The 27,920-nt window shown below is 49.3% G+C and overlaps 1 protein-coding gene across 3 annotated transcripts; it reads left to right on the top strand.

The window, feature by feature from the left end:
* The first annotated feature begins 1,888 nt into the window (after positions 1-1,888).
* On the top strand, positions 1,889-27,855 carry LOC6600626 (serine-rich adhesin for platelets). Of its 3 annotated transcripts, none has more exons than XM_026991798.1 (5): positions 1,889-2,304; positions 19,319-24,376; positions 24,439-25,219; positions 25,296-26,765; positions 26,833-27,855. In XM_026991798.1, exons 2-4 carry the CDS (start codon positions 20,093-20,095, stop codon positions 26,726-26,728), a joined length of 6,498 nt encoding a protein of 2,165 aa, XP_026847599.1. In that variant the 5' UTR covers positions 1,889-2,304; positions 19,319-20,092; the 3' UTR covers positions 26,729-26,765; positions 26,833-27,855. The 3 variants fall into 3 exon arrangements, with proteins under 3 accessions (XP_026847599.1, XP_026847598.1, XP_026847600.1); XM_026991797.1 differs by lacking the exon at positions 1,889-2,304 and adding an exon at positions 12,360-12,486; XM_026991799.1 differs by lacking the exon at positions 1,889-2,304 and adding an exon at positions 12,392-12,409.
* The last annotated feature ends 65 nt before the right edge of the window (positions 27,856-27,920 follow it).

Consider the following 27,920-nt stretch of genomic DNA (forward strand, 5'->3'; position numbering starts at 1 on the left):
AATGCATTCAAAAATATGTACGAATACTACGTCAGTGGATTCAGCTCGATAACCTAGAACTAATATAGATTAATTTTCCTACTGTGTGACATGAACGTGTGGGTTCTTGGAAAACGCCCAATTAAGCTTGAAGGAAAATGTCGCAGGGAATATTTCAGTGAACAATTAGTCACCAGGCTAGGGGGGAGGGAGGGCGAGGGGACAAGTAGAAAGTTTATTGCCAAGGTGGAGGACGAGCCTCAGTCAGCTCGCATGCTGTTCTTGAAATATGAGCAGAAACCGGTTGCGATCAAGAGTGGTAGAAGAATACATACACACACACAGCTCTTTTATTCTTATACTTGGAGCATATTTATAGCATGCGAAGCTGTAGATCAATAACCTACTGCGAGTTCGAGCTCTTAAATACATTTTTGTTTTATATGTATGTTGATTGATGTTCAGGTAAATGCTAAAATTGGCCATTGCTGCCAATTACAATTCGTATTTTTAACAGCTTCTTCGATACATATGGTATATCGATATATAGTAGACATCGATAATTGAATTACCGTATTTTGCAGCACTGAAAAAAGTCGTACAAAATTTTAAATGTTGTGCTGCCATATCATGCCAAAATAAACTGCCTGATCTGAATCGACATAAAATTAATTATATAAGTTTCGGTAAATTTCTAAGGATCAGACTTTATATTTTATAGTTAAATCTGCGGTGACACTGCCAGCTAATACACTTTTTCTAGCTCACACACCTTGTTTGAATAGTATTTTCCGATATGTATTCAGGGCTCACCCTCTTGCCCAATGTACAAATGTAGAAAACATGTAGAGGTACTTATTCGGGATCAGCATCGAATACCTTATCGCTTGCGATAAAAATCTCAAGTTTTTTCACATTGGGGCTTCCATGGGCCTTAAATTAAAAAATAAGGTCAATTAATTTTGAAACGCGCACACTTCCCCTTCAGGTGTCACCTTTGTTATTACATGGAAATGTAGTTATTATGTAGCGAATGTGTAGCTGCCATGTAATTAAGTGGACATATTTGTTGACTTTTTTAGTTAAAACCTTATTTTATAAGCAATCCAATTAGATGTTAAAACCAGCCAGTCTTGTAGAAAATTGATTTAGTTATCGGATAAAAGTATGAGCTCAGAGCTGAGGGTTCTATCTAGCTAGTAATGTTCCACGGAATATCAAAAACGAGGAATATGAATAATTCGTAGGTATATTTTGAATATGAGACCGTATATTTCGGTATTTATTTGACGGGTATGAATCGGTAATAACCGGTTCACAAAAATGATTCCGGCAACCGTAATTTTCATACCCTAGGGAAAAGGATATTATAAAATTGAGAAAATGTTTGTCATCCCAGGCTCTGTGGGCATCAGGATCGAGATAAATATATACAAGATACTACTAATGTGCATGAATATGTCTAAATTTGAGAAAAGGTCTACATAAATTACGTTTTATCTTCTTAAAAAATTAACGAAATAGGGTATACAAAGGCCTATACACGCATCATGTCTTCAAATACCAGCAACATTGCGACTGTATATTTGTTGAACTATTTTATTTAATCCCTGTTTTAGTTAAAATACAATAAAAGCAAGGACTTAAAACTTACCAATCAATTATAAAATTGATTCATCAATCGTATAAAATTGTCTGGGCATGACTAAATATTCTATACAGCTGGTAATATTCCACAGAATATCAAAAACGAAGAATTTATATCATAATACTTGAGTTCGTCAGTATATTTACGGTATATTTGCAAAATGAGACGATATATTAGGTTATATTTCTGAGGGTCGGACGGTATATTTGATCGATAAGTCCGCGGTCACACTGTTGTTGAGGCACCAAAAGCGCCCGAACGCCGAGTTTTTTAAACAAAAAGCAATTTTTTTTTCACAAAATCTGTTGCAAGCGCTGAATAAAAAAACAGAGAGAGTGCAAACCCAATCGGGTAGTTATTTTTTTAAAAGGAGCGGAACACGTCCGAAAAAGAAGTACGAACGCGCTGCGTAAACCGTAAACCAAAAGAAAAACCAGTTATGTATTCGCAGCAGCCCCAAGTTCGCCCAGTGTTTCCTTTTTGTGGAGCCAAAGAGTTGAAAAATGTATAAAAAATGTCAATGAAAGTGTCGCGAAATGCGCCCCAAGTGGAGTTTTAGCGCTAATTGTTGATTTGGTGGCAGCCACAAGAGCAGCCATCGCCAGCTTGGCCGGACCAGGCCCCGCTTTTGGTACAAGTTTAAGCCGATTTCCTGCGAAACTCTTGCCAACTAAAATGTGAGTACAAGACAAGTATACACACGGCCAAAGATAATGCACATACATATGTGTGTTTTGGCATCTTCTTCGCAGCTATCCCGTCCCGCTGTCTCCTTTTGCAACCGCCTCTGCATCTGTGTGTATGCATGGGTGTGTGTGTGTGTGCGTGTTTCGCACGAAAGGCAGGTAAAAAAGAAATAGTAAATAAGACTCAAGGGCAGCTAGAAATTATAGCGCAACGAAAATAAGAAGACACAGACACCCCGACCCACATCGGCAATCAGTGAGGCGTCCGTCCCGGCCCGTCCCGCCGTCTGCCCAGTGGGTGGTGACATTTCCCCCTGCTATTTTTGGCCTGCGCTAATTTTATTCGTCCGATTGCCCATTTTATAGCGCATTTTTTTATGTAATTGCCGAAAATCAGCGTTGACCAAAGGATTTTCATGAGTGAAAAATCGATAAATCAGCGCCGCTGCAGCTGGAATTCCCTTCGTGCATGTGTGTGTGTATGCGTGGGTTGTTTGTGGAGCCGCCACCATGAGCCACCAGCCACCAGCCAGCAGCCAGGCGGAATTGGGGTAGGAAGCAGGCTCTCTCTTTCTCGCTCTCTCGCTCTAAAAGCAGGCAGCAGCTTTTGTGTGTGTATGTGTGTACCAACAACTAAGCCGCTCACAATAAAATGGTTTTTGTTTTTTGTTTTTGGCGGACAACCCCCTGAGAGCAGGCCCCATTTGCCGCTTTCCAGCGCAATGCTGCAGTTTCCCCCAAATGCAAATAAGAAAAATCAATATAAAGCTGGGAAACTAACATGCGGCGAAAGTAAGAGTCATCCTAACGCCAACAGCAAACATGGAAATATGTTATTAACCCAATTTGCATGTGCGAAAGCATCTCTCAAGCGGCAGAGAAGGAGGGAAAGAGCGAGAGAGAGCGAGCGTCGGGGCATGACTGGTTGGGTACTAGTTAATCAATCAAATGCCACCGAAATTCGACGAAAAATACAGGTAGTAATGCAATAAGCCGACTCTCAGATACCCGCCAGTCGGTCGAAAAGATACCCGCTAGTCAGTAAGGGGACTCTGGCAACGCCAAACACATGGATAGATGAACGAATTGATACCATATAATACCATATTGTATATCCTTAAGATCTCAGAGTTGAGACCTCCACCTGAATTCTGAATGTACTCTGCCTGGTGCCGGGCATAATCATCCAAAATGAGTCAGCCACTTACCAGCCAAATACGCAAGGCATTAATCCCAGCGCTTGGCCAGCTGTGTGAATCCAAATGTTTATATTTAAATGATTTGCTAAACTTTGGACACCCTCTGCATTGGCCGCAGCGGGGCCACCCAGTCGGGCATTCCGTTTTGGCCAAAAGTCAAGTGGTTTTGGTGGGTGGGTTGGAGGGGGGTTCTCTGCATGCGTCACGATTCCATTGCAACTAAAGTCTTATCCTTATCTTGGCAGCTACTTTGGCCGGCAGCAACAACAAGACCAGCGACCAGGCCATGTACGAGGAGAGATTTGCTCCCACGAAGTCTCTCCAGATAACGAGAGCAGTAAAATGATTGGAATTTTCATTCGACACACTTATGAATGATATCATAGTTGGTTCGTTGATTGTTTCGGTTGAATTCTAGAATTTATTTCGGGGAAATTGTGTGTGAAAAATGTGTCTATTTATATCTTTTGGCTGATCGATCAAAGGGGTTTTATCGCATGCGATATTTGCTTTTGGGGCGCCACTAAACGGTAGATAAAACCTGTCTTGCCATGAAAGATTGCACGATTGGCCCAAGATGGGGAAAAAAGACAAATGGGCCCAACTTTCCACAGGCTTCCACACGAGCCACAGGCGCTGTTCAACAGAGCATTAACGGTGGGATGTTAATTGGAACTGGAGCAGCTTTTCTGAGGTGCTGTCAAGTGGGAAAGCCACTACTATTAGTAATATGTATTTACTAGAGATGAGCTCATCCCTACCTATTGCTGGCCCAGAAATGTGCTCTCTCCGCTCTCTTCTGACACACTACACACGACGGAGGAGTCAAGTCAGTGACACTTACTTCAGATTAGAGGAAGGCAACCCATAAAGCACATAGAACCCATAGAAAGTCTTCTAAACCTTGAGATTTATCATACGATTCTGCAGAAACAGCTGAATATTCAAGAGATTTGTATGGAACTCATTCAGAATTATCGATATACTGGAAAACAGCTGATTTCCAAGTAATACCGATGTGGATTCGCCCCACAGTAAATGTCATACGGATATATGTATGCTTTCAACTGTGGAGTTCACTTATTTTAATTGTGGCATACATTTTGACCATTTCAGATATGTGTGTGTGCGCCACATAGATGCCACAGACATGACGCCATATTGCGTGCCAGCGGTGTGAGAGCGAGAGCGAGAGAGAGAGCGAGAACAGCTGACACTTGACACTGCCCGGCAGCCGCAAAAGCAAATTGCATTTACACATGTTTTACCGTTGGGGTGACGGACTCCCCCCTCCCCCCCCACATACACACATACGTGCATATGTAAATGTGTACTGCTTCTGTGGCAGTTAGTTTTTTCCAACAAAAAACAAATACCAAACATATTCTCAATTAGTTGAATCACTGGAAGACTCTTTCCAGCGCACTTTCCAGCTGTGTGCGAGTGTGGGTGTGGGCCGGGGGCTCTGTAATATCAGTATTTTGGAAATACCCAGCTCAAAAGATACCGGAAAGAGGCGGCCCTCGTAATCCCTTTTGCCTACAGTCGAACTTCTTTGAGTGGAGGGAAAAAGTGCCAGCTCTTGGTCTTTCACAGGGGAGGTGTCACTGTACTGCCCCCCGCCCACATGACACCGAATATGTTTGTTCCCTTGAACGAACCCCCGTGTGTGTGTGTGTGGTGTGTGTGTGTGTGTGTGTGTGTGTGTTTTGTTTGCTTTTGTTTGTTGCCTTTTCGTTTGTGTTTGTGTGAAAGTGAGTCTCGTGGATGGCTGTGTATGTGTATGCTTTCAGGCCCTACCCCCACACCGCACCCGTCCATTAGTTTTACTGTTTTTGTAGTGCCTTCTGTCTTATCAGCAGAGCCAGTGCCAGTGCCAGTCCCAGTGCCCGTACCAGTGCCCGTGCCCGTCTTGTCTGCCGTACTTTGTGGCCGTACTTTTCCATTCAACACTTAATGTGGAGCTGCAGCCGATTTAATTATTGAACTTATTGCTGCTTCGCTCTGCAACGAATTTGTTGCCCCATGCCACCGAATCTATTGGGGCTTTATTTTCAAATTCGTTCGCGGGGCAAACCGAATTACCCGAATGGCACACATGTGGCAAATTAATTTGAAATATTGTACGCCACTGCAGTCCCCACCAACCTCCGCCTCCTCCGCCTCCGTCTTAATTGTTTACAGATTAGAGAGGGGGGAGAGAGGGGGAGCTGGGTGTGGCCCCTCGAGTGTTGGGTGTGAACAATTAGCCAGCGTCGTCCGATGCCCGTGCCGCTTGGCAAAAGTGTCACGCAACCTGGGCACAGCTCACAGCTCTTGGCGGGAAGAGGGGGGGACACGGGGGGGACTCATCACGTTCCACTGGCCAGCGGACACCGATACCTAAACCGAAACCGAACTGTGATGCTAATCGCCATCAGGCGGATGAGCTATTTTTGGGCACGCTTTGTTTACGTTTGGCCCCTGGCATTCCGAGTGGGCGTAGATCCCCCCCATCCCCCCACTCTACCATTCTACTTCGCCTATACATAGTGCCCATCTTTAAAGGCGTCAAGGGGGGGTAGGGGAGTAGCTAAGGTCAAGCTAATGGCATGGGAACATTCTCCTCAGTCGCAGCAGCATGTCCCCAATTGGCGGCCCCACAGCATTATGCAACGGCGGCGGCGACCATCATTCATTCATTCATCAAACAGTTCATAAATCAATCAGGCCCAAACACACAACCAATTAAGCCAATCAAAATGAGATTCTCAATGTGCCTAAATTCAATAAATTCAACCATGTTTCAATGTTTCCATGTTTATGGCCATAAAATATGATTTATGAAGCAATCAGGCAGACCGAAAACTACAAAATGCAATACACTCCCCCCCCCCCCCACACGGCCCCCCCCCAAGCAATAACCTTCGACACCTCTGAATATTTTTTTTGCAATAAAAAGCACGAAAATCAATTTTCAATTTGCATGCAAAGCAACAACAACAACAACAAAATACAATATAATTTTCGAGTGTTTTTCGCGTGCAAAATTATGCAAATTAGACAAATCAACAGGGGAGCGGGGGGTAGCGGAGGGGATCTTGCTGCCTCTTGCAACAATAGGGGCAAAATGCCACTTAATACATTTTGCAAAGAAGAAGCCCCCAAGAGCGCCATTTCAAAAAGCCAAATGACGTGGCGCTTATTGATTATTTCTTACATATATTTCCCTTGAATATTATGCTGGATATTCTGCTGGAGGGACTGGAAAATGCCCCCCCGGGCATTAAGAGTGAAATCGTTTCTCATGTTGCAAGTTTCAAAATGTTGCAATATTTGCCACTTTCATGCTGATGCCTCATTCTTTATTCATTCGCGGTTTTATGGCTTACAAAATTTGTTTCCCTCTCATTCATTTCTGCGCTCTTTTGAGCCCTCCTTTATGCCTCTGAGCCCTAGGAGGCCTCACAGACCTAATGTATCCATAAATCACAGCAGAAATTAATTGATTTAACTTCTTTTAGTTAATCCCTCGCCCCCAACGTAGGCCAAGAACATTACTAAATCGAATAAGTCAGCCTTAACATGGCAATGTCCTCCAAATGATGTTTTGATGATCAATAAAATCAAAAATGAAATAAGCAACTCCCTACATTGGCTGCCTGGCAGCACGACAAAACTGATTGTTAAGTCAATTCGATGGCTTTTGGTCATTTACCTTTCGGCGCTGCGTGAGTCCCGCCCCTAAGGCCCCCCCCCCTGGCCCCTGCCCCCTCCTGCACCGCAGCGAATCGAGAGTAATGGTTTTCTGGCCAAAGTTTTTTCTAGGTCTGGGCCTGGGTCTGGGCCAAATAATAAACGTGTCGAGAGTCGAGTTTTCTGTGCCACTTTGCATATGATTCATGCGACTTTTCTGTTGCGTGTCGCCCGAACGGTGTTGGGGCCCCCCTAGCCCCACTCTCACTTGCCAGAAAACGAAAGAAGCACTTCCGAGTGTATTCCTGAGCTCCTTCGAATGAGGAAGAGATGTCTAATAGATGCTAGGGTATCCCCAGGTTCGGCTACCAAAAGCCTGCTGGCTTTTCTCTCTCTCCCTCTCTGTCTGGTTTTACTTTTTGGTCATCTGTGGATATGTGGATATCTCTGTTTGGGGTGTCGCCGCTGGCGTGACTTTCTTTCAGTCCCGCCCGCTCGCCGCTCGCTGATGGATCATTTGGGGCATGGAAATTTGTCAACTTTGCGCTATACTCGTATCTGTGTGTGTGATCTGTTTGCATGTCGAGTGTGCCTGTCGCCCCGAGCGATACTTTATTGTACAATTGTGGGGCTTACAACATAATTTGCCAAATGTGATTAGCAAATTATGGACATGGACATGGACATGGACTGGGCGACTGGGGGACTGTGGACTGGCGACTGCTGCTCGCTTTCAATTCAACGCTTCGTTTAACTGAAGTAAATTGAAAGCTTGCTGGCGGCAACAGCAGCAACAACAATGGCATGAACTAGCAACAATTACAGAAAATTGAAAAGTATATATCCAGTTTTGTAGCAATAAAAAAATTGGCTAGCCGTAGATCGTAGAGAGTTCATTGACTTTTCCTCTTTTTGTTTTTAACTGTGGCATATTGCTTATGGGTATTTGCTGCCTCCGGGGGCAATGGTGTTCTATACGCTTCTCTCCACTCTCCGCTCTCCACAGTCCACACTCCACTCTCTAGTGTTGGGTTTATTTCTGGCATAAGAATCATTTGGAACTATAAAGCCCCATGTCCCCCCATTGTCACAGCTCGTAAAGTGATCTCTCTCGCTGTCGATGTCGTCACTGCGTGGGCTTTGTGGCGGCCTTTTGTTTGTCATTAACGTGTTTTACTTAATTGGACTGTGTAATTATGCATTATTGGTAATTTATTCTTAAGCATTGACGGTAGTTTTCAGCGTGTGGGTGGCTGACAGATGCAGGAAAACATCGATGCATCGATGCATCGACAGATGCAGCTGGCGATAGCCAATATCGATTGACAGAACAGCTGAAAGCCATGGTTAATATTAAAACTAACTGATTAACTAGCATGCTTCTAGATTATCTACTCAGTGAGAATTTTATTAAAAAAAAAAACCGTGTAGCAGCTTTCTGTAAATATTGATTGAAAAGAGAAGAGTTTTCTTTTCTTTTCTTCAACATTCGCATAAAGTAGAATTTGAGTAAGAGGATGTATTGGTAATCGATATGTTATTGATTGGTGCAAATGAAATCCTATCCACTCTAATATCAGCTGTGTTTCTGTCCAAAAATATTTAAATATATTCTTGAGTATTCTTGATCGAGTGAGTCACCTTTTGGGAACCAGAGTGAACTCATCCTTGGTTAATTTTTTGCTGCTGCTGTCTTTGGGTTATCGAAAGATGCCCTGCCCCCCAACAATATGCAAATGATTCAGCCCCATCAGACTCATCCTTCGGGCTGTTATTGTGGCAACTTTCGTTTGATGAAAAACTCCGTTTAACCCATGCCACACACACTCGTCTATCAAAGAGCGATTTGCGCAATTATCATGAATGTAGTGGCAGTTTTTTTTTGTTTTCTTTTATGATTTTCTTACCTTTGCGCAATAAAAGTTTATTAACATTTTGCACATTTGCCTAGCAACAAAAACAACAATTTGAGGCAGCAGCAAACGGTAGACACGGCGACGGCGACGGCGATGGCGACCGCAAGCAAGAGCTGGGCTGGCTGTACAGCAGCGTAACGGTACTTGAGCATTCAGTGTTGAATAATGAAGGCGCACAAAGAAAAAAAGACGCAAAGATTAACAAATGAGCGGCCGCGGAGATGCCGGCGCCGGCTTCGGTTTGGTTGCTTTTTTTTTTTTTTTTTATTTTACTGTATGCAAATCGCCGTTGGGCCACGCCCACTGTCAGTTGCAATTTGGCCAAAAGAAAATTATGTACGTACGTTTCCTGGTACAGGCGTTTGAGGCAGTGGATTCTCTGGCAAAGAGTGCAAAAACATCAATTAAGGAAAAATAAAAGTAAAATGAAACAGAAACAGAAATTCCTAATGAGGCAGGGCCTATCTGCGCATTTGCATCTAAGTACATGCTTCAGCATATATTTGTTGTTGTATTTTTGTTTACAACAAAAGTTTTGGGCTTAGGTCTAATCGCAGACAATGGAAAATTTACAATATGGAAAGTTGGAGCGGAGAGTAGCGTAGCCCGGCAGCTGCAAAGGGAGAGAGGGTGAGAGGGAGAGAGAGTGCGATGGCCTATCTATCAGTGTGCCAAAAGCGTTCAGGCTTATGCTCTCGAAAAGCAAACGGCAGCGCGGCAGCGCGGCAGCGCAGCAGCGCAGAAGGCAATGGAATGAACGGGACCCGAAGCTTTTGATGCCCTAATAGATCCATGGCTGTGCTTATGACAGACACAAATACATACATACATGTGTATTTTTGTAAACAATAGTTTGTTGAGGTTAATCCGATACAAGAAGTGGGGGCGTTTCGATCGGAGATTAATTTGAAAACTAAGAGAGGGGTATTCAGAGCCTCACAAAGCCAGACATGTGCCCAAAATCATAATATCCCCCTCTGCAAGGGTATCAAACAGAAGCAGCAGCAGCAGCAGCAGAAACGAACAGAACTGTTTTTGTTTGTGTATATAACAGCAGTATAACACTATAACAATGGCTCATTCAGCGTCTGTATATAACTGCCACTGCGCTCTAATAATTATTTATAATAATTACTTTTTTTGTGGCCCGCTGTTTTGGACATTAGGAGACGCGCGCTGCCGCGGTCCGTATCTGGTTTAATTAATCTTTTTTTTTGTTGCTGTGGCTCTCTCGTATCGCCTGTCTGCCTGCAGGCCGGCCAAAAGTGTTTCTAGAAACGATCGAAATCGTTTGCTGACCTTGAAGATAGTAGCTGCTGCGAGTACATGTGTATTGCCTGTATGTATGTATGTTATGGAGGCAATAAATGTACATTTTGGTAGACCGACCGCCATTTAAAAATGCATTCACTTTGCTTTTCGTGTAAATTATACGCTCTGTGGCACGCACTTTCCTCGTACCCCAAATATTATATTTATTTTTGGCACGCACACATCTTGCGGCAGACAAAGTCAGTGACGCGGTTGCAGAATCCGCACCCATAAAACTCCTCATTTGTCGTCGATCCTGACATTAAAAATTTTGTTGCAGCCGACAATGTCAGAAAACGATGGCAGGCAGGCAGCACGAAAGTGAAAAAAAGCAAAAAGAGAGAATAGAGTGGTTTTGCTAGAGCTAAACAGTTTTAGATACTCTGCAATGGTTGACTAAAAGAAAGAGTAAAACTAAAAGTTAGTCGGAAAATCTATAGCATTGGGTTGTTTTTATAAATAATATTGTTTAAATGATGGCAGTGCTTACCGCCAACGAAAGTCACCATAGCCGACCCCCGAAGGCGTGTACCCTACACTCACAGAAGCCGACGGCGCTGTGGCTGGGCTGCACTTCTTTGCATCGCTTTTTCGGGAGGCGGAGAGGGCTGTGGCTGCGGCTGGGGCTGACCGACTGCGACTTGGCTTTGTCGCCTCTTCGAGGTCATAAATATTTCGTTTTCATTTTAAAATATAAATTTACTTTTGCAAAAATACAAAGTTTTTGTCTGTCTGCTGGCCTGGCCTTTGCCTCTGCCTTTGGTTTGGGGGGTTTTTGTTTTCTTTTCTTTGGCTGGGGCTAAAATTTGCATATCAAAAAATGTGTGTGTGTGTGTGTTTTAATGGCAGCGCGAATTTCTTCTACTCTGACACTGACATGACACTGCGCGACATGTGTGTAAGCAGCAGCAGTGGATGACATCAGATGTTAAGGGAGTTTGCTTCACCTCTCAGTCTCTCTCTCTCTCTGTATTGGTTTTTTTTTGCATGCACTGAATATGCAACTATCGTAGGAGAATGCCGCCACGCAGTGGTCGCTCCAGCCGCCTAACTTGCGTAACTTTGTGTGGCCTCATTTGATATTTTAACGGGTAATTGCGGCCAGAATGAAAAGCACGTTCCACCACAGACGCGGCTATAATGTGGAAATGCTATAAAAGTGTGATTTATGCTTATAACAAAAAAGTAGAACCCGCCGCCGCTGCCGCTGCCGTTGCCGCTTCCGCTGCCTGCTGTTGCTGCTGCTGGCCTGCTCTTTCCTACAATCAGCGTGCATTGAACTTTTTCACATCTCGTTGTGCTCACCCCTGCTCTCCACCGAATTGAGGCAGGTTCAAATTTGCCTTTCATATCAGGGTCTGTGGCGTATCAGCGGCCTTTTGTTTGTCATTTGTCCCGACACACACTCTGCGGCTCTGCCATCTACTTAAACTTTTTGTTTTTCCACAATTGTAAAAAAAATCAGCTAATTTGCATAAAGTTTCACACGCCGGCCCCCACACACTCACACACAAAATGCTCACACACGCACGTCACGTTCTCTCTCCACTGCAGGCGCTCTCTCCCACGCTCATTATCTTTTTACGCTCTCCCCACATGGCATGCACTTGCTGTGGCGGCGCTCTCTCCCAAGGTGCGTTTATAAAAAAGGTGAGCAATTCCCTCACCTTGGCTGCGATACTGCTCTCTTTCCATTGCATTTACTTTCCGTGGGCTACTCTCTCTCCCACACTCACGATCATTGCGGACAGACTGACGCTCGCGCTCTCCCTCTGTTTTGCATTGCACCGCCTCTCTCGCTCTCTCAGGCAAGTGCTTCGCTATCATTGATGGGCCCTCTCCCACTCTGTATTGCTCTCGGGGCTCTGCCGCTGGGGGCTGAGCTTGGGCGCCTCAGTCTGCTTTTTGAATCGGTTGTGCGCGGTCAACGTTGGCGCGCGTGTTCCCGTCATCGGTCGTTCATCTGTCGGCTGTCGGCTGTGTATAAAATAAACCGTAAATAAGTGTTAAAACCTTTCCGTTGATGATTCTCGTGCCACGCTCTGGTGCTCCCTCTCTATCTCCATCTGATTGTTAGTGTCTATAAAAACACATGTGTCTACACACACACACACATATACATACATGTGTTATAAAAATCTCTTCATTTCGCCAAAATTTCGTCTGAAAGCAGAGACAACAAAATTTCGAAACACAGCGACAGCAAATTTGATTAGCAGCTATCAATATTGTATTCTGTTTTGTTTTTTTTTTTCGTTTTTTTGGTGGCTTGGACGTGCTGGCATTTAATCAGCAATACAGTTCGGTGTTCCCAATAATTGGGCAAAAATTCAAGGCCCTCAAACACGTACATATAAAAAATAAAAACTTCCGTTTACTCCCTTTTATGGTGGCATCTAAACAAGAAACAAAAAACAAGCAACAAGAAACAATAATAAAATAATCAATAAATCTGTAATAAAACGAGACGCACACACACACTCGCACACACTCGCACACACACTTGTAAGTTCGGCGGAGGAGTGGTGGGCGCAGAGAGCGTATAAGATATACAAAATCGTGTGAACAAATTCCAGTTGGATCTATAAAAACTGTATGACATTCGCTTTGAGTTTTATTTTATTTTCTTAAAGGTGCCAGGGATGCCACCCCACAAAGTTTTAGAGTATTTCCGCCATATAAACTTGATCTTAAATCATTTAATCGTGCCAATCATTCGTGTTAAATCTGCCTGTTGTTGTTTCAATTTTATACAGAAAGTACTCTTGTGCAGCAGGTCTAAATGGGTTGTAAATTATTCGAAATCCAAGTATTTAAATTTCTATAAATCTATTTTGAGACAAAGTAACAGCTTGATGGAAGTTTATCTTGAAATTCACTTGAGAATGGAGACTTTAATTCCGAAGAATGTTTTATATATCCCCCCAACTGGATTCGCTCGAAATCTGTTTGAATTGAGTGTCATATGGGCTTGAAAGAACACCGTATTCCACACACGCACACACACTCACGCACACCCACAGAACACCTACATATACGAACATCACAGCTGTGTCTCTTGGTGTTTTCACAGTTGGATTGTTTTTGCTTTGGCTCTTGGAACGGCGCGGCCTGGACTGGGGCTGGGGCTGGGGCTGGGGCCTGGGGCTTTGGCTTGGTTTATGGCGAAGTAGCTTGGAATCTATTGACTGAGACCCGAGACCTGAGACTGGTCTCGATTTTTGGTCTTGGTCTCGGTCTCGGTCTCGTCTCATTTGATTTCAAGGGCCTCCGCGTTTTGACGCCTGATTGAGTTACAAAAGGCACCCCATCCCCATCCGCCCCCCATCCCCAATGCCAGTAGTAGTCATAAATCAACGTTTCAGCGGGCTGTCTATCAGCCGTACTCGAAGTACATGCAAATTAGCTGCGGAAACGATTGGGGAATACTTTGCGATCGACCCTCTCTCGGGCTCTACGCGCTCTTCGCACTCTTTGCACTCTTTGCCCTCTGCGTGATCTTTAATTATGAATCAAGCGCAGTCTGGTGCCACTCCACGATTCTCTCACAGTTATTAATCGTAAAAACATTTTGCATGTCGTGGCGGGGATTCGTATTCATTTTCATTTCCTTGGTTGTTCGTTGCTTCATGTGTGTGTGTGTGTGTGTGTGTGGGGGGGGGGGGGGAGGGAGGCGGAAAGGTCAATCTAAAGTCAATGCCAGGCCAAGTCTGTAAGGCCCAGGCTGCATGCATTACGACGAGGCGCCACTAAATGTACATTTTAATTGAATTTTATTTAAATTTTAATTACCCCTCGTACCCACCAGTCCCCCCCTCCCACCAGTTGATCGCCCCTCAGAGTTGCCTGTTTCGATCCCTTCTGGAGCACTTCTGGTTTCTCTATTCCCAAATATTTATATATATATTTTTTCGATGGTGCATCTTTTGGATTAGTGACTTTTTTCATTGCCACAAGAGTCCACAAGACCAAACTGGTTTCACTTTTCGGAGGCCCAAGTCTTTAGGTTCTCTGCTGTCTTTGCCATTCCGACTGCATTCTAGTTCCGGCTTTTGGACAGCGAAACATCATCAGCAATCACCTCCCCCTCCTCCTCGACTGGCTGCCAATTTAAATGTTGATTTATTATCACGATACGATAGTGCTGCTTCTGGCCAGGGTCATGTGTGCTCTGTGCTCTGTGCTGCTCCTCTAACCAAACTTCACCTCTAATGAGTTTTGCCCTGCTGTTGGCTCTGAGGAAAACTTCTTGCATGTGGTGGGGCGTGGGGCCTGGGGCCTGGCGCCTGATCTCTATCTGCAAAGGTCCTTGAGTCCGCCCCCAAAAACAGGGCTGGTACGAACACGTTTCACAAATCACTGCTGGCTGCCGTTACTGACCTCGCAGCCGCTTTTGCTGGCTGGCCTCTGCCTCGAGCGCCGCAGTTTATGCGCCAAGTGCAGTAAGTCGTTAAATGAAGACCCACATGGCCGCAAGCAGCACGCGGCACGGGGCACGGGGCGCCGCCAACGTTTGTGGTCGTTTCCAGTTGCTCTGCCACGCCACCACCCACTTTGTGGGGCACTCGGCCGGACAACGCGTTCGGCCATTCTGGGCCACACACAGAAAGTGAATTCTATCCTCCTTTTGGCCAGGCTAGCGATGGTAGCGTGACTGCTGGTAATCCTGCCTTCGACCTCCTTTCCGCCCTTTTCAGTCAAGGTTTACGAGGGGTTAATGGGGGGAATGCGAGTGTCTATTGATTGGGTGATATATTGTGCGAAAACAGATCTAGAAACTGGTGAGGGAGGTGTTTCCTCCTCGAAAAACAACCTTTTATCTATCCCAATCCTGGTTCTTGGTTTCCTTCAAATATATGTGAATATTTCACTTCGATTTGTATCGATAACAAGCGATTATTGCCCGATTGTTGCGCCACCATCTCTGGATGGAACGCGAATGCCTGCAGGCAGCGTTTAGGCCAACAATTTGTTCAGCAATTTGTGTTTGGGGGAATTCAAGATGTTGTTGGATGGACGGACGGAGAGCTCCATCAATTTGCAACCTCATCGCGAGATCGTCGAACCCCCCTCCTACCCCTACCTCTCCTCCAGCAGAGACCCGCCCAACAAAGCGATATTTATTTTTTTTCTCCTTTTTTTTGCCATTGTGATTATTTTTGTGTGTTTTATTTCGTTTTTTATTCATATAATATTTTTGTCTATCAAAGAGTTTTTGTTGCCCACAATGTAGTCGTTTGTCACAGCTCTCTCTCTGTCTATCTCCTCCACTCCTCTCCATCATCCAACCACTTGACTGGGCGACTGGCGACTGGTTTCGGGGAGCCATTGACATTCATAGCACACTTTCAGAGCGGGGGCTCTGTCTGTCAAAATAAAGGAATTAATCTGTGATGACATAAATTCATTTGTTTATGGATAGCTCTCTTAGATCTGTTATCCGTTGAACAAATTCCTTGGCTTCCAAGCCCCTCCAAGGAGCTCCTATCGGAGGAGCTCGTTCTGCCCACACTTCCGTGCTCCGTACTCCCTGCTCCCTGCTCGTTTTCCATAGACTTCTCTTCGATACAAACCATAAATTTACATGGGTTTTCTTTCCTAATGCTTCTTGGGTCGTCATCCATCGTCATCCATCGTCATCGTCAACTTGTTGCGACCATATTTGGCCACAGATTCAAATGACCAAACGACCGTCTATCTGTCTGTCTATCTGTCTGTCTGTTGATCATTTTATCGACAATCAGTATTTATATCTTGTTTGGACCTGGTTTTGCTGTGGCTGTGGCTGTGGCTGGTGCCGTTCTGCTGTTCTAGAGGCACTAGGCAAGGCGCTGGCATTACTCATCCGCCCCGTGGCACGACCTTTGTTCGGCAATCGCGGGGTATAAGCGGGGAGGCTTTTATTGGCTAAATCGTATATAGAAATATGACTGTTGTGCCAGTCTTAAATTTAAATAATGCCGACTAAATCGAGCGTCGAGCGTCGGGCGTGATGTGGGCGGGGGTTCTCATTGATTTACAATCCACTCGTAATATGATGGCTGCTTGTGGAACGATAGTTTTCCTTTTGGGACTGCCGATTTCAAGCTATAAACAAGTTTTATTTGACCGCAGCCTTTGGTAGAATTGTTTCTATGGGTTTTCCGTAATAAGAAGTGCTTTGAAGTGCTGGAAGAACCTTCGGAATGCAATGAAAGCTATGCCATCCCCCCCATCCGATATTCCACCTGAGGGGCTAATGATTCTATCGTTTACCTTCGAATCGAGAAGCTATATAGAGACGGGTCGGGTCTATGGCTCATCCGATCCGAATCATGCAGGGAAACAAAAGCAAACTGGCACTGCGATTCCGTTGCACGTATCTGGCAGAACGTGCAATTATCGAGTTACAAATGCAATTGTTTTTTCTTTTGTTGTATTTTTTATGGCAGTGCAGTGGTTTCTTGTTGTTGTTGTTGTTGTTTATGTTGGCAGCCGGCTGTTCTCTTTACATGCTATAATCGTGCAATAGGCCATAAATTACATAACTGCCGTACGTTTATCTGCTGGATACACCCGTAGAAACGGCAACCGTTTTGTTTCTTGCGACGATATCGTATGGGAGGGGGTCTCTGGCGATCTCTGGCGATCTCTGGTCTCTGATCTCTGGTCTCTGATCTCTGGCCTTTGTGTGCCTCAGACCTGTGGCACGGCACGAGCAGATAATGTCTTTGTTGAGGCCCAAGAAAATCGCTGCTATCGTATCGTATCGGATATCATCTAGCAAAATCGATCGATCGATCTTCGCCTTGTCCGCTTTTTCCTACTGATTTATACGTTGGCAGGTCTTATTTCTTTGTCTCTGAGACAGACACGATTTGCATGATCGACCACTCGGAAAGTGGTCGTTGTAGAACTTATTAACTTTTCATGTTCTGCGATTTGTTGTGCCGCTCGCCTTTGTATGCAAATTCAATCGAATAATATTATTACAATACTGATAAATAATCAACATAATGTGCCCGGTATATGGGAGCTTGGTGGGGCTTTTCTCCTCCATCAACTGTCGGAAAACCTTCTCAGCGTCTCGCTGAACTGAGCCAATATTTGTCCAGTGGCAACACCACACCATACCTTATGAAATGTTTATTATTTACGCGTAAATTCGCTGAAATTTCAGCTCCAGTCGGAACTGCTCCTCGGCTATCAAACTGTGCAAACAGAGACGTCTCCATGAGGTTCCTTTTGTTTTCTTTGGGTGCTGTGGCCTGTGGGCTGTCGCTATGCCCTCCAGCATAGCATATATTCTCACTTCCCAGGTATTCGATTTCAAACAGAATGAAGCGCCAGCCAGCCAGCCGGCTGTGGAGTGGAGTGGAGTGGAGGGGCATGCACTTGCTTCCGAGATGACAAATTGGAATTGAAATTCTATATGTTTGCCTTTGGGGGGGGGGCCCGAGGAAGTGGGCGGCGAGGGTCAAGCACTGCCTGACTTTTGCTATTGTCTGCTGCGGTTTGTGGGTGGCTGGGGGCCAATGATGAGCTGCTGGTGGGTGGTGGGTGGCTGGGGGCTGGGGGCTGGTGGCGGCTTGCATTGACGTCAACCCTCGCCCGAGCCGTACTCAAATGAACATCAATTGTTCACTCAGACATAGCCATAGACAAAAGTGGTAATCGACTCCAGATTGGCTTGGAATTCAGCTTTGGATTCCTCTCATGGGCTTCAAGCCTTTGTTTGATCGGGCAATCGATAATCGATTAAATCGAATGCCTGTCTGTGGTGATGGAGGATCCAAAGTTTGGAATATTCGATCAAGAATCAGCCCTGGCAGAGGCCTTGAGCCCTTGGGCCATAAATAATAAGGTTCTTGGTTTAAAAGTAAAAAAACAAAAGCAAAAGATACATTTATTACGAGAGATCTCAGAGCTGGCGATTTGTTCGAAAAACGTTTAAAAATATATGGGGTTGTATATTTCCCTGTCTATAAGGTAGCTGGCTAGACTCTTGCTTAGACTCTGGTGATTCAACCGATTATATCATTTATACCATATATTATATGTACGAAATGTGGTAAACCATTTCTCCACTCATCACAGAGTTGATTTGAAGGCTTCGGAAATACAGTGGAGTCCGGCTATAACGAGACTCAAGGCACCAACGATTTTTCGACGTTATAACCGAAAGACGCTCCAACCAACAGGAGCAAAAAATAGGTTGGAATAGGTTTTAAAAAAAAAACGAATTAATTTTTAATCAAGAAATCTTTTGTTTTTTTCATAAAAAGTCGTCTATGTACATGCATATTTCATAAGAATAATATAACAAGACTAAATTCTATATAGGGGGCTTTTTTTTCTCTTATTCTTAATATAAATAATCAGTAATTTTTGATTGTTTAAGCATTATTTAAACGAGACCTCTGGTCGTTAAAATTTGAATGGACAAATCTATTCACAATTTCTGCAGCCTGAAATGCCTCCTCACTTCCCTTTGATCTGCGACGTTGTCGTCGCGTCTTTTGTCCGTCCTCTAGTATATTTTGAAGAATGTTGTCTTCGGAAGGTTCCTCAAAAATCGCCACACCCTTGTCAATGAGAACATATTCAGCCAGCTCTTCCTTTTCCTTTTCCTTCATTTTTGTTTGGCATTATTTGGGTGTATTTTTTTTTCCGGCAAAATATCGAAAAATATCGTCGTTTTCAGATACGTTTTGTATGGGGACCGACCAGTCGTCATAGCCGGTCTCTACTGTAATTGCCTTCGCGGAAGAGTCATGAAAAACGAAGTGCATTTAAAGCTTTTGTTAAGTAAAACCTTTTTGTTTTTTTATGTAGATTTTGTAATTTCTGCCTGTTTAGACTTTTTTTGCAATTACTTATCCCCCCACCCCCCTCTCTCTCCCTCTCTGTCTCCCCCTTTTGCAGATTACTTGTGCAACAACGACAACAACGAAAAGCAGCGGGAAAAAGCCAACAATTGGCACATTTGGCGATAAATCAGCGAGCGAAATCGTCATCAAAACGCAACGCTGACAGCAACAAAGAAGAAGAAGAATACGAAGAAGAGGAAGAGGAAGAAGCAGAAATAACGGTGTGAACTTTAGCAGACGCTGCAGAAAGAAAGAAACAAGAGAGACTCGTAGGAAAGAGGGGAAAACGAAGACGAAGACGAATCCAACAAAAACGAACAACGAAGCAGAGCGAGAGAGGAAGAGAGAGAGAGCGGGAGAGAGAGAGGAGCAGCAAGGGTCCTGCTGCATATCGATTTTGCTATTCTGGAGACTATTTTTAGTGGCATCCTCGCAGTATCTTGGCGCGTATCTGCTTTGAGGCTTTGAGGCAGGTTGGCAGCCAGCAGCATGTGGCCATGTAGGCAGCCCTAGACACTGACAGCCACAGCAAAAAAACAACAAAGAAAGAGGGGAGCCCAAGCCCAAGCCCAGGCCCAAGCCCAAGACCAAGCCCAAGCCCAAGCCCTAGCCACTTGACAGCCACTTGGCATTCAGGCAGCAGCAGCGGCAGCGAACCATAACCAGGCAGACCGGAAAAGCGTCGATGAGTTGAGGCCTCGAACCCCATCCTCCACATCCTCTGGCCTCTCCACCGTCCCCTCGGCCTGCTCGCGTGGCTGCTTCGACTGGAACTGGAACTGAAACTGAAACTGGAACCCCGTCCACCGCCATCGTACCCTTGGCCAGAATGGACGCGGACGCGGACGCATCGCCCACATCCCCTGCGGCGGGTCCTGCTCTGGTATCGGGCAGGTCATTGGACCAGCAGGTGGACGCCTCGCCCAATCACTCGAACTACTCGAATCTCACGAACAACAGCAGCCCGAGCCCAAGTGGGAGCAGTGTCTGCAGTCCCTCCACCACCTCCTCCTCCTCGTCGGCGCCCCAGTACAGCGAGGATTTGCGAGCGGCAGTCGCTGCCGGGCGCCACAATCAGAATCCCATAACCAATCCCATTCCAAATCAGAATCAGAGCCAGAATCAGAGCCAGAGCCACAGTCACAGCGGATCGGCGGGCACAGGCGGCTCGTCGTCGGGCAAGACCTGCGAGGTGGATGTGGGCGAGGAGGAGCGCGACACCTTCTCGCCCGTGTCCAGTCCGGACTGCAACGGGGCGGCCTCGGCTCTGGGAGCAGAGGTTATTGCCTCCGGCAGCGAACCGGGCCTGGACAACAAGATCTTCGAAGGGGGCAGCGGCAGCAAGGCGAAACCGGCCTCCAAAGAGGAGAAGCAGCGCCAGAACGAGGAGATCGTGTGCATGGAGACCTCCACAGTATCGACAGAGACCGGCTCCTGGGAGTCGATGTATCCGGTGGCCGTAGAGCCCCCGCCAGCACCACCGTCGGCGCCGGAGGATGATGACACCATGGGCCCCGAGGCGGAGTCCAGTTCCGTGTTCAAGGGGATCAGCGCCAGTTGCCTGCTGCGGGATCTGGAGAAGCGCGAGCAGCCGCTGTCCACATCCGGGACGAGTGCCTGCTTCATAGACGCCTCCTCGCTGCGCGACGAAGATGAGGTGCTGTCCTTTCCCAGCCTGGACGGGCATGCCCAGGAAGAGGAGAACGAGCACGAGAACGAGAACGAAGAGGAGCACGGAGCGGAGGTCGAAGCAGGAGCCGACGGGCAGGAGGAGACCCTGGAGGCTTCGCCCACCCAGCAGCTGGAGCAGTTCCACAAGGCCTTTGCCAGGTGCAAAGGCTCGAGCACGGGCACGAGCCATGGCCATGGCCGCAGCAGCTCCAACGACGCCGACTCCTCCGACTCCTCGCTGAGCGTCAAAATGCGACGAGAGCAGGAGGAGCAGGAGCGCCCCATGGCCTCGTTGGGCGGCGGGGGGCCCTACAGCTTCCAGCACAATGCCCAGCACTTTAGTGTGCATCCGTTGGGGAGCAGCCCCAAGTTTGCGACCCACCACCACCACAGCAGCAGCCAGAACCACAACCAGAACCACAACCACAACAATGGGCAGCCCGATCTCAGCTACACGACGGACTATTCGTCCAGCAGCCCGGCTCCCAGTCTGGTCTGGTCGGAGCAGGGCAGAGCCGCGCATGCGCCGCACTCCTCGGCCTCCGCCTCGGCCTCAGCGTCGACCTCGACGCCACACAACTCGATGGTGCACATAGAGCCCGCCTCGGGGAGCAACAACAGCTCCATCCACAGAGACTACACCTTGTCGTCGTCCCTGTCGCATCACCGCGACTCGGGCGCCTACTGCAGCGATGCCACGGACTCGCCGCTGCCCCTGCCGCGCACCCCGAAGCGCTGCTCGAAGTTCGACGAGGCCAATCCGATAGTGTCGGGCGGGGCCTCCATCGAGGACTTCCGGCAGAAGCAGTGCGAGAGTCCCGGCATCAAGCGGCGCACCGACACCTGCCCGATCGTGTCGGGCGGCTTTGTGTCGCTGGACTTTGCCCCCACGCGTCCCCTGCAGGACGACGATGAGGAGGACGACGACGCCGACGACGCGGAGATCTCCGGCGTGGAGCTGCGCGTGAAATCGGGCGCCAGTGCGGGTCTCCAGAGGAAGCCGGCGCCCGGCATAGCCTCCTGGGTGGTGGACATGAGCGACTGTCGCCCGGAGCGCCGCCGGAGCACCAGCAGCACCACCTCCAGCTTCCGCGAGCGCTCCGACTCGAACAGCTCGCACAAGAGCGGCTGCGGCTTCTACGTCTCCCTCGACGACATGGACCGGAAGCCGTCGTCGGAGCAGCCACCGGCCAAGCCCCAGCCCCCGCCGCCGCCGTCGCAGCTCAGCAAATCCTACACGGCTCCCAAGTCCGCGGGCTTCTTCGTGAATCTCTCGCAGAACGAGGCCGAGCAGCAGGAGCCCGGCGTCCCGCTGGTAGCGGACGAAAAGGAGAAGCAGCAGCCGCCGCCGGAGCAGAAGAACATCTTCAGCATGTTCATTGACATTGGCGGCGAGCAGAAGACGCCCCGCGCCAACGGACGCAAGGAGCCCCTCAGTCTGGCCCAGCGTCTGTCCAGCTCGCTCAGCTCCTCATCGGCCGCCGTCCAGCGACGCGGGGAGCTCGGCGGGGACGTGATGAAGTCCAGTGCCAGTTCGACGGAGACTCTGATGGCCAAGAGCGCCACGCAGAAGGAGATGCTGCCAGCAGGAGAAAGCAAGTCCCTGGACTACAGATGCAATCTGGATCCCCCGCTCACGGTGGCCGCCCTGCGTCGCATCTCGCAGCAGCAGCGGCAGCAGCAGCAGCAGAGCGATCCCACGAAGCGGCACAGCTGGGGCAGCAACGGGAGCCCGGAGCAGCACGGAGGGGCACCGGGCAACGACTGCAAGCGGTCCATCAGCCTGACGGCCAACGGAGTGAACGGCAGCGACTCCTCCGGGGCGGGCCTGATGAGCATCATCGACAAGCTGCCCATCATCTCGAAGGCCTCCTCGCTGTCGGTGGACAGCTCCCTTTCGCCCTACGACGACTACAGCGGCGGCTCGAATGCGGGCGGGCTGAGCAGCTACTCCGACGAGGAGCAGCAGCAGCAGCAGATGGCGGGGGGCCGCCTCAAGAAGCGGCGCCGCGATGCGCAGCTCAACGAGACGTACGACAAGAGCAGCATGGCCTCCGTGACGGAGGGAGTGCTGTCCAAGGACATGTCGCCGGCCTCCAACACGGACACGGACGATCTCACCTTCCAGCAGGACGAGCAGCTGGCCCAGCAGCAGCAGGCCCTGGAGCAGCACCAGCAGCAGCAGCAGCAGCAGCAGCAGCTGATTCCGATCCAGTTGAGCAGCAGCTCCAATCGCACCAGCGTCATGGAAACGATCATCGAGGCCAAGGAGACGGCCTCGCCCAAGAAAACGGCCACCGGGTCGGTCCCGGTCCCGGTCTCGTCCTCCCTCACCAACGGCCATACCATGGAGTCCCTGCACGCCACCATCGAGAAGCAGAAGCAGCTCCTGGAGACGGTCAACGAGCACGGGGAGCAGCAGCAGCAGCAAAAGCTGCCGGCACCGGCACCCTCCGCCTTTGTGAAGCTCTCGGACATGGACAAGCCCGTGAAGCACGACCTCCAGTCGCCGGATTCGATGAGCAAGAGCGTCGGCAACAACCACCGCAGCAGCCACAGCTCCCAGCTGGGGCAGCGCCTGTACCGCGACGAGAACAAGGGACGTCCCCACTCCTGGGCCATGACCCGATCGACGGGCAACAGCTTGCAGAACTTCACCAACTCCGTGGACAACATCCGAAGCCTGTCGCGGCTGTTCCCCAACTTCTCCAAGGAGTTCTCCAACTCCCTGCCGAACGACATGACCCTGGAGCTGACGCAGGCCCAGGCGTTGGCCCAGGCGCAGGCGCAACAGCAGGTGGACTACATCCAGACCGATCTCAGCGCCGACTCCAGTCTGGCCTCCAGCTTCAGCAGATCGGGCATGGACGAGTCCTCCCTCAGCTGCCGGCAGCCGCGTCGCCTGGGCGAGGACCTGCTCAAGATGTTCCTGCAGGAGATCGCCACCGATATGCTGGTCGAAGTGCATGGCCGTCGCATCCGGGCCCACAAGTGCATCCTGCGCTCGAGATGCCAGTACTTTGCGGCCATGCTGGCCGGCCACGGATCCCAGAGCGTCGTCTCCCTGCAGGGCTACTCCTACGCGGCAGTGCACTTCGCCCTGTGCCACATCTATTCGGGGGCCTCCCATCCCCCGGACGGGATCAGCCTCATGGAGCTGGCCGCCCTGGCCGACCTGCTGGGCCTGGAGGGCCTCAAGGAGGTCACCTCGCACGCGCTCAAGACGAACTACTGCCACAACTTCCACAAGCCGTGCTCCGGCTGCATCGACGGCATCCTGCAGGTCCTGCCCGTGGCCCTCAACCATGCGCTCGACGATCTCTATCGCAAGTGCCTGCGCTGGACCTGTCGCCACTACCTCAAGGTGTGGCCCACGCGCCAGTTTGCCCAGCTCCCGCCCGACATACTGGGACGCTGCCGTCAGCAGATCATTGCCTACATGGTAAGATTCTATCCATTGCTTTCATTCTCACTTGAGGATTCATTTCCTGTGTTCTTTGACAGACCTCGGAGACGGTGCTGGACACGGTGCTCGACTGTGACCATCTGCTGGCGCAGCTCTCGGCCTACCGCTGGGGACACGTCTGCGAGCAGCTGGTGCGGGACATACTGGACGCGGCGCACGCCTATGTGGGCGACCACTTTGCCAGCCTGATTGCCAGCGACGCCTTCCTGTCGCTGGGCCACGACCGGAGTCGCCACATTCCCCATCTGGAGGCCCTGCTGCGGCAGGCCGCCTCGGAGCTGACGCCGGAGCAGGCGTGCCGTAGCTACCAGCGGGTGACGCGCCTGAATGCGGTGCTGCGAGCGAAGCTGCACAACGTGCCGGGGAATCTGAGCGAGCTGGTGCAGGAGCTGCACGGCCTGCAGGAGGAGGAGCAGCTCGACTGGAAGCCGGACTACGTGCGGCTGGTCTGTGCGCTGGTCTACACCGTCGAGCAGTGCCTGATCCGGCAGTGCTCGCGGGCGATGCGCGTGACCGCCTGGCAGCGCATGGACCTGGAGCTGCGCAAGAAGATCCAGGGCATGGCCCGACTCACGGAGCCGCTGGACATGAAGCGCCAGGGCGGCAAGGCGGTGGGCAAGGCCTTCTCCTTTGGCGGCAGCACCCGCAGCCAGGATCTGGTGCAGATAAAGCTGGCCATCCAGGCCCAATCGAAGCGGGCCCACGCCCAGGAGACGCACATGTACAAGGCCACCCAGACGCAGGAGGCGGGCGCCTCCAACCATGTCCAGACAGCGGACCGCGGCGTGCAGGCCAACCACGATCCCCGGGAGGGAGGCAGTAAGTCAATTCCCCCCCATCCCCTCTCGGCAGCCGCAGCGGACGAATCTAATTGTGCTCTCCCTTTCCCTTTCAGGCAAACTGCTCAAATCGAACTCGCGTGCCCACGTGCCACATCGCGCCGCCTCCCAGGTGGCCTCCGAGCGGAACAGCATCAATCTGCACCGACGCACGCAGTCCGAGGCGCCGCCAGTGACGCATCACAAGAAGGCGGCGGTGGCGGTGGTGGCGTCGGCGGCAGCAGCAGCCGAGGCCAAGGCAAAGCCAACGGCAGCCCCGCGATTGGGCGAAATACGACCCCGGTACTTGGAGCCGCGCAAGCCACGGGCACCGCTCGCCAATGGACCCGTGCGCAGTGCCACCAGCTCGAGCATACCCGCCACTGGGGGGGCCCGGAAGGCGCCGGCCAAGAATCTGCACATCTCCTCCAGCGACAGCTCGAGGAACTCGAGTCCGGCGGCAGCCCGGCGAGTGCAGAACGGAAACGGCGCACGTCTAGGCAACAAGTCGAGCAATCTCTCCATGGACAGCCTATCCTCACCGGCCAGACGGGCCAAGAGCAGCTCACGAGCCCCCACCAACGACAGATACTCATCCGATCAGAACGTCGACTCGCTGGCGGAGAGCATGAAGAGCTCCGTCATCACGAACAAAACGATCTCACACGAATCCCTCTCGGGCAGCTCGAAGCTGGCCCGCATCCAGCAGCTGAATGGCCACGCGGCGGGGGCCAAACAGGCGCCAGCCGGCGGCAAAGGCAGGCAGGCGAAGCCCCTCCAGCGCGGCCCCACGGTGGGCAACAAGTCGACGCGGCAGCTCAAGCAGCAGCATAATGGAATGGCCTCGAACGGGTCCAGTCCCAATTCGGTGCACACGACCAAGTCGGCCACCAGTCGCCTGTCCTCCGTCAGCAGTACGCTCTCCACCCGGGAGCTGTTCAAGCAGCGCTCCATTTCGGTGCCAGCAGGCGGCACAGATGGGGCACCGGGCAGCAAGGGACGTCCCAGCTTCCTATCGGCCAAGTCGCGCGAGATCCTGGCCAAGCGGGCGGAGAAGAACAAGCTCCAGCAGCAACAACAGCAACAGCAGCAGCAGCAACAGAAGCAAACGGAAAGTCTGGGAGATGAGCGCGGGTCGCATCATCTGCGCTCCTCCGCCGGCCCCCTACGCTCCTCCTCACATTCCGCTGTGGCCAGCATGCTGCAGCAGCACAATCTGCGCAACAGTCTGCCCTCCAATATACCCACACGACGTCCCAACACGCTGCAGCTGAAGAAGACCACCGCTGTCTCGAATGGCGTGGCCACCAAGGTGACCACCAACGGGATCAACGGCTCGTACAAGGCCGCCCAGGCGGTCAAGCAGAAGCTGGACCTGCTCATCGATGCTCAGATGGAGGAGGCGATGCCCATGCCCATGGAACGAGTCGAGTCGAAGCTCGAGCGCTCCAGCACCTTCTGCAAGGATAGCGCTGATCTGGATATCAGCGAACTACAGATTGTGGAGTAGAGCAAAACATGAAAACAGCTGGCAGCAGCAGAATGAGGTGAGCAGTGCCCAAATAATGCAAATAATGAAAGAAGAGCGCTAATCTTGTGCCCATCCGCTTCCAGGTCGTATCAAATATGGCCCCAGAGACGGCCCAGCCCAGCCCAGCCCGGCCCAGTCCAGTCCCCGCAGAACCGTACACACGTCCCATAAGGCAACACTAGTCAATAATCTAGCATGCGGCTGCAGTTGCAGTTGGAGAGCATGAAACCATTTAACCATAACAATAAATATTAACAAGAAGATGTTACTTCCTACTACCACAAGCGAAATAAGAGAGATCCAGCGGCGGAAACGAATACCCCACGGAAATCCGCAATACAATTACAACACGTGTTATCCAACTTAGAGCAGAAACAAAAGTTATTGCCCCCGTTTAAGCAGAACCCCCACTTCCACTTCCACTCCCTTACCCACTCCCCACTCCAGAAATATTAGTGCATTAGCTTATTACGATATGGAAACCGATGCGAGAGCCCTGGAGGGATTGTGTGCAGAGCAGAGCAGAGCAGAGATCGGATCGGATCGGATCAGATCAGATCAGGCAAACAAAAATGGAATAACAAATATTTGGTGATATTATTTAGAGTGCGCTTTACTCGTATGTTTATGTTAAATGCTAAACGAAAAGTGCTTTTTACTACCCCCCAGCCCGAAAAATGGAAAGTCTACTTAAAGTATGATCTAGCGAATGTGTGCACTGAAGGACACCCCTGCTCTCCCGCTCCCGCTCTACGCTCTATGCGCTTTGCAAGCTGCATTTAAAGTCTTCTACTCTCCTGCTTTATCCCGCCCAAAAGAAAAATAAAAATAAATATAATGTATACTCCCCATATACCACATAAAAAAAGAGAGAAAACTAAACGGAAACCATGTCTCTACTCCATAATTATTTAAGCTTGAATTCTTTTTTTTTTATACTGTTGTTTATTTAACTCGTACTCGTAATACTACTGGCGCATTACTTCAGCAAGGCAACCAAGGAAACGTCTTTTATATTATACATGTGTATTATTTGAATTCATAATAATAATTTATACATTTTAATTATTTGATATATTATAGTACTACTATATAATATGCGAACCGAAGTGAAACGAAGGATGAGTTTTGTAAGCATTGTAACGGCATTGATACATTGATATATTGATAA

Source organism: Drosophila persimilis, unplaced genomic scaffold, assembly GCF_003286085.1.
Source record: "Drosophila persimilis strain 14011-0111.01,24,50 unplaced genomic scaffold, DperRS2 tig00000686-arrow-arrow-pilon, whole genome shotgun sequence".
Classification (NCBI taxonomy): Eukaryota; Metazoa; Arthropoda; class Insecta; order Diptera; family Drosophilidae; genus Drosophila; species Drosophila persimilis.